The 12,560-nt window shown below is 32.6% G+C and overlaps 2 protein-coding genes across 8 annotated transcripts in view; one reads left to right on the top strand and one right to left on the bottom strand.

Annotated features, from left to right (window-relative positions):
• The window catches only part of pyd (zonula occludens-like protein polychaetoid), a 251,726-nt gene that overhangs the window by 119,673 nt on the left and 119,493 nt on the right, over positions 1 to 12,560 (bottom strand). The gene's annotated exons all lie outside the window — the stretch shown is intronic.
• On the top strand, positions 6,302 to 8,896 carry LOC149417381 (thioredoxin domain-containing protein 12-like). Its single transcript, XM_089640269.1, has 2 exons — positions 6,302 to 6,691; positions 8,681 to 8,896. The coding sequence occupies exons 1-2, from the start codon at positions 6,351 to 6,353 to the stop codon at positions 8,823 to 8,825; spliced, it is 486 nt and encodes a 161-aa protein (XP_089496395.1). The 5' UTR covers positions 6,302 to 6,350; the 3' UTR covers positions 8,826 to 8,896.

Below are 12,560 nucleotides of genomic sequence, written 5' to 3'. Positions count from 1 at the left end.
CCTACTCTGCATTCATTGCAATGGCAACTCCTGCGAGAATGCTGTAGAAGCCTTCGTTGATGACGATGACAGGAATATGATGACCCAGTCGCCACAAATTTGGGTGATAAGACAGATGAAGAAGCTATTCAGGGCCAGAAGTAAGAAACTATAGTCAAGGGCTCGTACTTCTGTCTAAACTGATCTACCATTAATTTTATTTTTTGTTATGCTGACAACTTAACTAATAAAGAAAAGAATGTCAATAAATGTTAATTTTACGAAAATACCAATTTTTTTATCTTTTTTATGTACCTTATCATCTTAATTGTATTAATAATCTTAAATGTATGTTGTGATTACGTTGATAGGCATGTCAGACAAGCTGCGAGCACAAATCTAGTGGCTTGGCCTATTTTAGTGGTCTTCCCATTGGGAATGTATGGCGACCGATATGCTGAAATAGTCTATCTACTATATTTATAGCTAGGTCTGACACAGGCATGACGATTGTTGTCAACGTATATGTTCTTAGAACAATAATTGTTAAAGAAAAATAAAATCAAGGAATGCCAAGTTTAAAACACCTAACCTCAGTTTCAATTTTTAGCCTGGTTTTGGTGGATTAGAGTTTAGATACGTAATTAATAGAGATTAAAAATAAAAATTATATACCTATTTCTTTAACGAAATTTTATTTTCTACAAAATTATTATCAATAAATATTTCACAAAATTGTACTGGAAACGAGGTATTTATAAAAAACCAAACCTAGTCGCGCAAAAAACTTGTTTTTTCAAAAATATACGCAACTTTACGACTTTCTACCTCGGTACCTATCAGAGATAGAAGAAATTTTTGTTTGCAAAAGTTGTAGGTTATTTTATGTTATATTATACTTGTTAATATATTTTAGCCAAAATTTGCATTGGAAATGAGATATTTGGGAAAAACTAGATTTTGGCCCGATTTCAGCCAGTTTTTTCAAAATGGCGGCGCGAGCACAGGTGCGCCAAGGTCGGAAAATCAGATTTTACATCAGGGGATCAGTTTATATAACATATAAAAAAATTGGGACTACCGGAATTACTTCGATCGCGAATCGCTAATTGCACTGGCCTATTATTATACTGTATTTTCATTGAGTTAATAATATAAATTTCAATTATTAAATATTAAGAGGAAGCTACAAGCCAAAAATGTGTATATTCTTGGTATACCTTATACCGTAGGTAATAGGCATTAAAATCGCTTGACAAACGGAGTCTAGAAACGTTCGATTTCAAGCAAAAAACTGATTTTTACTTAGTTTGTAAATAATTTTATAAGAAAAGCAACAAAGTTAATCAAGTGAAACTGTCACAGATAATCTTAGCTATAAAACTGTATTTTTAAAGCTGTTTTCTTTACGCATTCATACATTTCTATTGAAAGATTATTATTTTTTTTTTTTTTTTTGTAGTAGTGCATTTATATTTTTGATTGAGTAATTTATTTTTTATTTGTATTCTACTCAAGCGAAGCGATAGGAAAACCTTCAATTTAACTAAAGCATATTTTTTGGTTTTCATAATGTACACCAATTCGTTATAAAGATTTATCAAAATAGTGATTTGGCATTAAGCTTCGCCTTAAGGCTTTATCTAGGTTTTCGTGTATTTTTTTGTTAGTTGTTTGAAGCTTACGAACGGTACATCACTACACTACCAACTACAAAAAACAGCGTTAAAAATTATGTTTCCGGAAAACAAAATTCATGATCGTAATTTTGAATCAACATTCTCTTAATAAACAAAATAATAGGTGTAGGCATCTACTATATATGACTATATATGATAAAACAGAACCCAACACTGATACGCAGAAACATACCAATTTAATTTTCAGTTGTTTTATCCTTTACCAGTTTTCTACTTAAAATTACGACATTTAAACAGGACACATTTGAGGTCTTTTTAGGCGGCATTGGTCCGCTAAATTCATTGCAAATACAGAATTAGGAAAGGCCAGATTTAAGGAAAAACGGGTTTTTCAAGTTTGGATCATCACAGATCGCAGGTGTACAATAGCACCTCGATTATAATACCAAACACTTTCCTTGTTCGTTCGCCATGAAAGCTCTTTGAGAAGGTTACGTTGCTGTACTTTAGGCGTGTTAGTTGGATCAGTGGAAAATATTTCTTATTTCATGCACAGAATAAGGATGAAATATAAGGAAAGATGAAATAACATTTTGTCTATAATAAATAACCCATGGCTAATCGGATAGATTATTTTGAAAAGGGGGGCAATAATTATTTTTGGGGCTTGAATAATCTAAAATTAATACTGGTATAGGTTGAATTTGTCCTAAAGTCCGGTTAAATGAACTCTAAAACTCGGATGTGCTTTGATTATAAGTGTCATTTTCAAAATTGGAACTGTTTGTCGAGAATTCAAAATATCCCATTATTTTTCACGGGTTCGCACTAATAATATATGTATTAGCTCAGAATCTCGAATATTGAAATGCGTAATAAAATAATTTTTTAACAGTCGAATCTGATTTTTTTTTAAACATAATAATTATTTAAAAATTGAATATAATTTATGAATTTATTAAGTGCCATTTTTTAATCGCCCGAAGAACAATAACACTCGATTCCTATTATTTTATTTTTTAAAATAAAAATATGTGCATGTTTACATTTCAACCTGCTTGCGGGGGATATCCTGCGGGTCGTAACCGCGGGGGCGTGGCGTATTGTACACTGGTGTGCATCTTTCTAAACGTCCGTACCACGAGTTTAGCTACGTCACAAACCCGAACAAAATCACGAATTTACTGGTTTGTTAACCCGAAAGATACAGACTAAGTAAGCCCCTTGTTGCAGGAGGGAAACCGGCGGGCGTCTCGGACATCTAAATAACCGCAATATTATGTCTTTAATTGTGTTATTTTCGAAGTTTAAAAAAAGGAGTAAAGACATACAAATTAAAATGTTTTACAAACTTTTATCGTAATATTTGTGTTGAAAATAATCATTTAAAAAATTGTTTTAATAATTAGCGTTACACCTGAATAAAAAACCACGATTTCGTGGAAAAGTACTAATTATTAAATACTAGTTAGTTAAGCAAAAAAAAACATAATATTATGCATTTCTGAAGGGATATCAACGGTTCTAATTTAAAAATTGGTAGAAGATGACTTGATTGGTAGAAAAAAACAGGTGGTACGTGAATTTCTGGACCGGTATATTATAATTTATATGGTATTATTATATAGCTAGGTATGTAAGAATGTGGTTGAGGTTATCTTGTATAGCTGCCATATTCAGCCATTATAAACCGATTTAACTATAAAACACGTTTTGGTTCAGTATGTAGTTGGGTTAGGCTGAAAATTGCAAGTTGATAATTACGAAATCCTACCAGGTGTATTAAAAAAATAGAGGGAAATATTCTAAGATAACTAGGCTTCATCTATTTTTTACTTTTATGCGCAACGTAATTCAATTTTCGTTCCTTTTATGCATCACAAGGGCATATTGAGACTGCACGAAGAAAAATGAGTATCGCTAATTTATTGCAAATCTCTTCAAATTATTGGTAATCCGATTAAAGGGATTGCAGGCCGCTTCTGCAAAAACTTTTAATAAATTCCTAATACGTGCTCATGCACTTGCATTTAATTTGATATATATAATGACGAAATGCGAAAATATTAAGATTTTTATGAACACATGTTTCGACATCGTGATGATATTTTTGTATTTTACTAAAAGTTTATCGGAAAACTCATTAATTCATTCGTTAAGGGCCTGGATTCCCGATTTTTAGCAGTTTTCTCCGTCTGAGGCACGCGTCTTCTGTGTTTTGTTCTGACACATAAATTATTTGGATAACATCAAAGATTTGGGAGGCGGGATTTGGGTACCGCCGCCTCGGGAACCATTTATTGGAAACCAACACCTCTGCCATAGGTCACCCAAGTGGATCGCTATGTTTGGTGTTTGGAGAGATGTATTCAGCATGCGGCTGCCCACCAACTGCGTGGCGTGCCAGATCGGGAGAGGCTGGTTTAGGGAGACCCTTTAACCTCTCCAACTGGTCTCTCGACCCATGGCCTTGCACCGCAGTGGGAGGGATATATTCTCCTGGACAAACTGATACCTAACCCTCATACCTTTTACCTTCCCAGAAGTTCCTCTCCTTCCCTTTCTTAAAAAATCTTAACCCAGCATCCCCAAAGATGAAATATGCCCTGAAGAAAATTAGGCACTCCAGTGTCAATGTGTTAATGTAAAAAGAAAAACAAAACAAAAATATAACAGATACAATGATTCATAATAATTTTGTGTTACATATATGTATGTATTTATAACAGCTGGTTTACCATTTTGGTAATAGATATTTTATTTTACTACTTTTATTTTATTTATCAGTAAATTACTCATATCTTCGATTTGGAGGGGCTCTGAGATGAAAATCTGTTAGACAATAAACCTCGTTACATTTCCATTCAACTTAAAGGTTCGAATTTCACTAACCAGACTTTAACGTTAGACATTTCGGTTTGTTTTTGGAGCGGTCCAAACATAATTTAATCTATGGGTCCAAAGAATCGAGTTCTCAATCACGCGTCGCGGTCACGGGTTCAATCTAAGTCCTCCACCATCGCACATTTTCCGCTCATTATGATGGTAGTGGGAGAAACCTGAGAATATTTGAACTTGAAAAAAAAAGTTCTCACTTTAAAAAATCTTTACGTCTTTCTAAAAAAAATTATATATTTTATTGATTTTCATATCATTTCACAAATTTTAGGCATTATTGGATAACTAGCGTGGAGCAGTGAAAAAACACATTTTTTTAAATAAGTAAAAAAATGAAAATTTTAAATAAAACATTACCACGGCCGAGAATCGTACCAGCGGCTTGGAAGACAACTATGCTGACCATTGCTCTACTAGAAGTGTAATATTGTAAGAAGGGCTGCATAAATTAGTAACAGTACTAAATGTAGTAAGAATTATTTATTTTTTAATCAATTTTAGAATGTCAGTTAACCCTGGCAGAATAATGGTTGGGTCCACAATAAGGTTCTTGTTTTCCACGTTCGATATCTTATTTTTACATCAACTCCACACAAGAGGCCCTGAGGAAAATATGTCATCTTTGTGGGTGCTGTGTGGAGGGTCTTTTTAAGGAAAGGAAGGAAAAGTGATGAGGGACGGGTAGGAATCTAGCAGTCAGTATGTCCAGGAGTGACGGACCAGTTCCCTTCCACTGTGGTTCCGAGAGAGTCCCGCAGGAGACGTCAAAAGGTCTCCCTCAACCAGTCTCTCGCGATCTGGCCTGCCACGTAGTTGGTGGGCAGACGCATCCGCCACGAATAGACCTAGATAAACCTTACCCCATGAACCCGGGCACCCCTGCTAAGTCACCAAACGCAGCAATCCACTTGCGGCAACCTATGGCAGGGGTGTTGGTTATCCAATAAATGGTTCCCGGGGCGGCGGTATACATACACGCCTCCCAAATTGAAAAGCAGACTTGGGCCTTCAGTTCGAAAGGGTTTTCCAGGTGTAAAGGCGAGGTGGGAGGAAAGGATTTGCAATGTCGTTGACTGTACAAGAGAAGAGATCTACGAAAAGTATTGGATTGGGGAACAAAAGGTGAGGCCCTAGTTTAGAACCCCACTAACACCTAAGAAAGATGATAATGATTTCAATCTAAAATTTACATGATTGGTATAGAAACCAATCATATGTTTGTTCCACTCAGTATAGGTACAGACAGGCATGGGGCGGTCAAACCAACATTTTATATGAAAGAAAACATGAACATCTCGATTTACCTAGTTCGGCTTAACCGATGCGATAAAAAGTTGTAACAAGGTTATCTAAAAGGTTAATACAACTTGTCAAATGTAATTATTTATATAAAATTGTAATACTGTTTGCTTCCCCAATACACTAAAATAAAGATAATAACTATTCTTTGTGAAAAATATTCGAAAATCAATAATAATTGTGTAAATTAAAAAAAAATAATAATAGGGTTTACTCGTTTACTGTAATATCTGTTTGTGTACAATACACGAAGTTACAGCTCCGCTGAACATGTTTCTGGATGGATTGAGGGATAGACGGGCTATCGGACTTGAATATTGCGTGGTAAAGTTAGAATTGATATTTTTTTGTAACGCGAGATGATTTGCTTAGTCCAATTTCGTTCTCAATTAATTCCATTAAACCGAGAGTCCACTGTAGTATTTTATTTAACGCAGACACACAAGGCGTATAAAAACATAAAAACCTGATTAGGCGACCATTTGTAAGAAGTCTTTCAGAGTAATAACATCTCTCTCACAAGTATCAGATAAAATGGAGTTGTTGAAAGTGGTGTTGGCGGTGGTCCTGTTTCAGGTGGCTTTGGCCCAGGAAGACGACTACGAATACGTGGACAACCATTCGGGAGGGTACGGGGAGGCGTACTCCTGGCAGCCCAGCATCAGGGAGGCCATCGACGAAGGCAAGAGGCAGAACAGGCCTGTGATGCTGATAGTGCACAAGGCCTGGTGTGCGCGTAGTTCCGAACTTAAGAAGATCATCGGCTCCTCCAAGGCGATCCAGAATAAGAGCCGGGATTTCATCATGGTCAACACCACCGATGACAATGAGGGAAACAACGTTGACATTTCCCCCGATGGAATATATTTCCCGAGGTAACTTAATTATTTCAAATAATTCCGACAAAACTTAAGCAATAGACAGCTTACTCTATGGTCAGCAGATCAAATCGAACCGTTTACTATGATCGGTCTATTCGTGTGACAGGCCCGCTCATCTGGAATAGACATCCATCAGCTTTTACTAATCTCCAGAATTTGGGTGAATTTAAACGGGCTTTAAAAACAAAATTATTTAAACAATTCTTATCTTTCATAAATCTTAACTTCTTTTCAATATTTTATAATAAGCCATATTCTAATACTTCGGTAATTGTTTGGTTTCGGTTGCCTCCTTATAGTACCTTTTTGAAAGGTCTGCTCAGAAGATTCTCATTTCTACTGCCTCCTGTTTTATATTATGTTTTAGTTTTAATGTTCTTGTTTTGTCCTGTCCTGCTGTTGTAGTTATTATAAGTTTTGTCATCATTTTGTATAAACAGTATATTAAGTGTTATAATATTAGCTCTGTATTGGGTAAGGCACACTGTAGGAATAATTTGAAGAACATGACCACTAAACTGCGCTATATAAATGCCATGTTATTATTAATACTAAGATCTTGGGTTAAAACATCCAAGAAAAAGAGTGAAAATAACATTTGTCAGGAAAACAGCACGAAAAAAGCCTTATAATAATGTAAAGATTTTAAGCAGAAAAATCCAATTACATTACATAAATTTACAAAATCACGTTTATTACGCAAATTGCTTGGCTGCATTGTTTAAAATATTATTTTTATCAATAAAAATTAACAAAATAATTACATCTTTAATAATCGCAAATCACTTTGTGGCGTCGTTTTAATGAAATGAAAATAAAAAAATTTGTGTACACCACCATTTAGTCAAAATAATCGATACATGTATTTCGAAATTAATGTTTTCTGCGACCGGATAAACGAATATATACATCGATAACTTAGTATCGTTGTATACGTTTATTCCGACGAAGAAACCACTGGTTTCGAAACATGTCGATTATTTTGATCGGTTTTTATTTACATCAAAAATTAAAATAATAATTAGGTTCAAACTCAAATACTATTTTCTCTTAAGGCGATGCCATACGTAGTAATGCAAAATCATGTGTTTTTGGTTTGAAATTTTGGTCGCCTAGAAATTTTTCAGATGCTTTAATTAAATACTGCGAGTAGAATACATCTTGGCCTTTGAAATAATCGAGTATTTTTTAGATAAATCTTTTTATAAGCCCATAAAAAATAATGTATAAGGCATATGAAAACTGCTTTAAAGTTCAAAATCTCCTACTTACGAATCTATTTTTGATCGGAAAAAAATTAAATATTTATGCCTGAACATCCACAAAATAAAATAAAAGTCACTTTTTTCTTGCATAAATCAAAACAGGCGGATGATGTTTAGCGGGAATTTAAACCTTATCGCCATCTACGTAAGGATTGTTATTGATAGCGGCTCAATTAAAAATATTACACGACGTAGTGCATCGCCTTAACTTCAAGTAATTATTTTTTATTCGAATTTCTCCTTTTCAGTTTTGTTTCTGATACAACTAATTATTTTTCTTTTTTATATTCCATTTTCAACTGGGACAGTGCATATATGATTATTACCTGTATTTGTATGTATGTTTTTTTTCTGCTAACTATATAATTTACTAGCACACCATATTGATTTCATGCATGAAGTGAACATTGGTTATAAGGTTGAAACCTAATAAATACAATTATATTATATAAAAAAAAATCACTGTACATCATAACTGTTGTAATGTAGATAATTTTATTGAATGTTACTTGTTACTAATGTTTCGTTACTTGTTACTCGTCAAGATTAACCGTAAGAAATTTAAACAATAGAAATAAACATCCAAATTCCCGTTCACATACAGCAAATGTCAAACGTCTACAAATATTGGGGGCACGTTTGACGTGTTTCCCATTGTTGAAAGTAAAAATAAAATATTATTACATTTAAAATAAATGGTGTATAATATTCTTTTTAGGATCATTTTCATCACTAGAGGCAAAGTAATGAAGGGGATCACCAACCCGGAGAGCGACTTCGCATACTACCACAATAGTGAAAAAACTATCTTGGATGCCATGGACGCAGTACTAAATAAACTTAAAACTAGAAAACGGGTATGAACTTAATGTTAAAATATGACTGTAACAAACAATGTGATTATTTTGGAAAATAAAACATAATCGATATTTGATATTGGCAAAATTTTTTTGACTGAAATTAAGAAAGAACAGCTTGAAATATAGTTTTCCTTTCCATAATTATCATTATACTGTCCAGAAGATGTGAAAGAAAAACACGAAAAATGAGTGAAAATACATTTTAAAAATGTGAATCCCCGAATACTTACCTACCCCGGGTTGTTTCGGAGAATTTGAACAATTCATCAAATTTCAACGTTCGTTTTGTGGCTCTGTGAAAGTTTTATTGATATATATTATTATAAGCTAGTTGCTTTACAAAACTGAAATAAAACAGAACTTGAAAATATCTTTCACAGAACTTGAAAATGAACGTTAAAATTTGATGAATTGTTCAAATTCTCCGAAACAACCCGTCCTTAGGACGGGTTGTTTTGGGAAATTTGAATAATTCATCAAATTTCAACGTTCATTTTCGGGTTCTGTGAAAGTCCTATTCAAGTTCTGTTATTATATCATTATAGGCTTGTTGCTTAACAGAACTTGAAAATTAACGTTTTGAAGCATTGTTCGAATTCTCTGAAATAACCCGTCCTTAAACAACTACGAATATATAATGACATGCTTAGCTACCAAGCAATTATACTCTGTATAACCTCAAACAAACTGAAGCCGAATCTTAACACACTTTGTCCTGGATGGGTAGTTCTACCTTTTACGCCAGTCCTGCTTGAATGGCATAATTCCGATAATTTTACATATTTTTTTTATACCAATCTCATTTTAAGAGTTTAAAATATATATATTTATTTAAAAATTGAACCAAGTCTTTTCATATCTTTAAATCCTTGTTTTTGCATAGAAAAATATTTTATTTAACTATATTTAAAACCGTAGAACGGGTAATACATCCTTGCACACACATTGTACCGGAAATGCGGAAGTTTTTTGTTAAGTTTTAGCAAAAAAAAAATGTAACGTAATAAAAAATACGTACATTTTTTGGTAATAAAACATCACTAAATGGAGTAGTATTACAAAAGTAGGCTTAACTACAGAACAATTTTATAGTTGGGTGTGGTGAGTTCTATGTAAAAAAATCATTAAAATATTTGTATTATTTTCAAAAATATTAATTGTTTCTGTTTAAAAACTAAATCCATTTTCTCGTAGTTTTCGCCCTTATAAATTGTGTTAAGTAAGTGTTGCAAGAACAATTATTTGTAATCATTAAAAAAGCTGCCCTATAAGGTTTAAATAATAATCAAGAAAAACATAAAATTTATGTTAACTCAATTGCCATTGCCAATTTTCCAATTAGTTTAATTTAAAATGGATAAAAAAATTACTATATCTTCTGTAAATTATGTAACATTATTTTTTTGAATAATTATTTAAAGAAGTAAATATACATATATAAATATTATACTTATCTTCCCTTCCTAGTCACATTTCCACTTCCCTTACTAGTTTTAGTAATACAGTAATGGGTTTTTAAAAATGTGAATACCCAACTAGAGTAGCAAAAGGCATTCCAAGCGACGCGCGACGTTTCAAATATGAATGGTGGTTTTACACCGGGTATATTGGAACTTGGAATGTTCCGCAAATATACTATATATTATTGGAACTTGGAATGTGCTGCAAATATACTATATATTATTGGAACTTGGAATTTGCCGCAAATATACTATATATTATTGGAACTTGGAATGTTCCGCAAATATACTATATATTATTGGAACTTGGAATGTGCCGCAAATATACTATATATTATTGGAACTTGGAATGTGCCGCAAATATACTATATATTATTTTAAAATGAATAAATTGTGAAATAACACAAATTAATTATGAGATATAAAAATATGCACTAATTAATTAACACAACTTAGAATTTTTATAGTTATAATACAATTAGAGTTGTCCAGTGTTTTTACTATAGCGTTCTCTGCATGCAAAGTAATAAACATTTTTTTTAAATAAAAGTGAATTTATCTGAAGTAACCAGCCCGTAAGTATTTTTTTCTATTAGTAGATAATAAAATTAGATCGAAACTAGGAATTCCTAATAAATTGTGAACAGCGCCGTTGAGGTGATGTTCCCTTCATTGCTAATATCATGATGAAATGCGAAATTATCAGATTTCCATAAACACGTGTTCCGATATCGTGATAATATATTTGTAATTTACTAAAAGTTTATCAGGAAACCCGTTGATTCATTCGTTAAGACCTGAAATCCTGTTTCTAACCGGATTACGAATAATTTGAAGAGATTCTTAATAAATTATCAATACTCATTATTTTCCGTGTGGAAAATATTTCCTCATATTTCAGATAAGTCTGGGATCGTGCATTTGCAGTAAAAAAAACTCCCATATTAATGCTACGAATTAAAAGAAATTTAAAAAAAAACATTGAAAACCGTATTACTGAGTTCGAATATACTGTTATTTAAAGTTGTTATTTTTAATATTTAGTAATATTATTATTCACTTTACAAAAAACAGTTTATTAGTAAATAAGTTCTGGTGTGTAGTTATTATTACGCGAGACAGCTGTTTCGTCTTTTGAAGGCATTATCAAACTGTGATAATGCCCTTCAGAAGCAGAACTTGTTTATAATAAACTGTTTTTATAAATTGAATTAAAATAGAGTTCTACAAATTAAACTTGATAACAATAAACAAACATGAAGATGAGGTCGACAATCATGAAGACGACGAGATCAAAAAACATGAAGATATATATCGTTGGACAGGGACACAAAATCAACTAATACTATATCCCTTTTTATTATACGTGTCCAAAACTGGATATTTGAAAGGGGACGAGCCTTTTTTAAAGAATACATGAGTTCCTAACTTTTCAACCATTATAATAAAATTAACCATGTATCTGTATATTTATGTATATATGTGAATACACATTACGTTTGTGTGTGTTCATATATAGATTTGTATGAATGTATTTATATATGCATGCATGTATGTCTGTGTATGTATGTATATGTATGTGTAATATCAAAGATATTAGAAGAACGAGATGTGCTATGCGCAGTTCGTACTGAGTGGAATTGTTTTGCCGAGTGTCGCCGGTTTTGTTCACCAATACTACTGCACACCTTCGCTTGCGCTAAGGTATCCGCACTAATACATAGAACAGATTTCTGTGCGTACACGTCCCGATACCGTTCAAAGTACCCTAATTAGGTAGTACTCCGGCTACGGTCCGGCGGCCAACATAGCATATCTCGTTCTTCTAATATCTTTGTGTAATATATATGTATATATTTTTTTATATATATATATATATATTTTTTTTTGTAAATGAATGTATTTATGTATGTATGTATGTATGTATGTCTATGTATGTATGTATATGTATATACATCTGAGCATCTATATATGTGTATCTATGTATGCTTGCATGTATAAAAAACATATATTTTGTTTTATATTTTCCTTAAATATGTTTATTTTTTTTCTTCTATACTATGTTTTATTTTTTATTACTACTACATATGGTTTTATTGTAATTTATAGTATTATGACTACCACAACACCGGCATAAGCCTAGTGTGGGAGTTATTAAGTACACTAAAATTGTAATTCATAAAATTCACTGAAAAAAAAAAAATATATATATATATATATTTTCTGTAATACCTGCATCAACTGTAAAGCGCCCCTGAGGTGATATCTCACAAAAGCG

This window comes from Hesperophylax consimilis, chromosome 15 (genome assembly GCF_061612785.1).
Source record: "Hesperophylax consimilis isolate HC1 chromosome 15, BYU_Hcon_1.0, whole genome shotgun sequence".
NCBI lineage: Eukaryota > Metazoa > Arthropoda > Insecta > Trichoptera > Limnephilidae > Hesperophylax > Hesperophylax consimilis.
The sequence above is the reverse complement of the archived record's forward strand: the minus strand, read 5'-3'. Positions and strand labels throughout refer to the sequence as shown.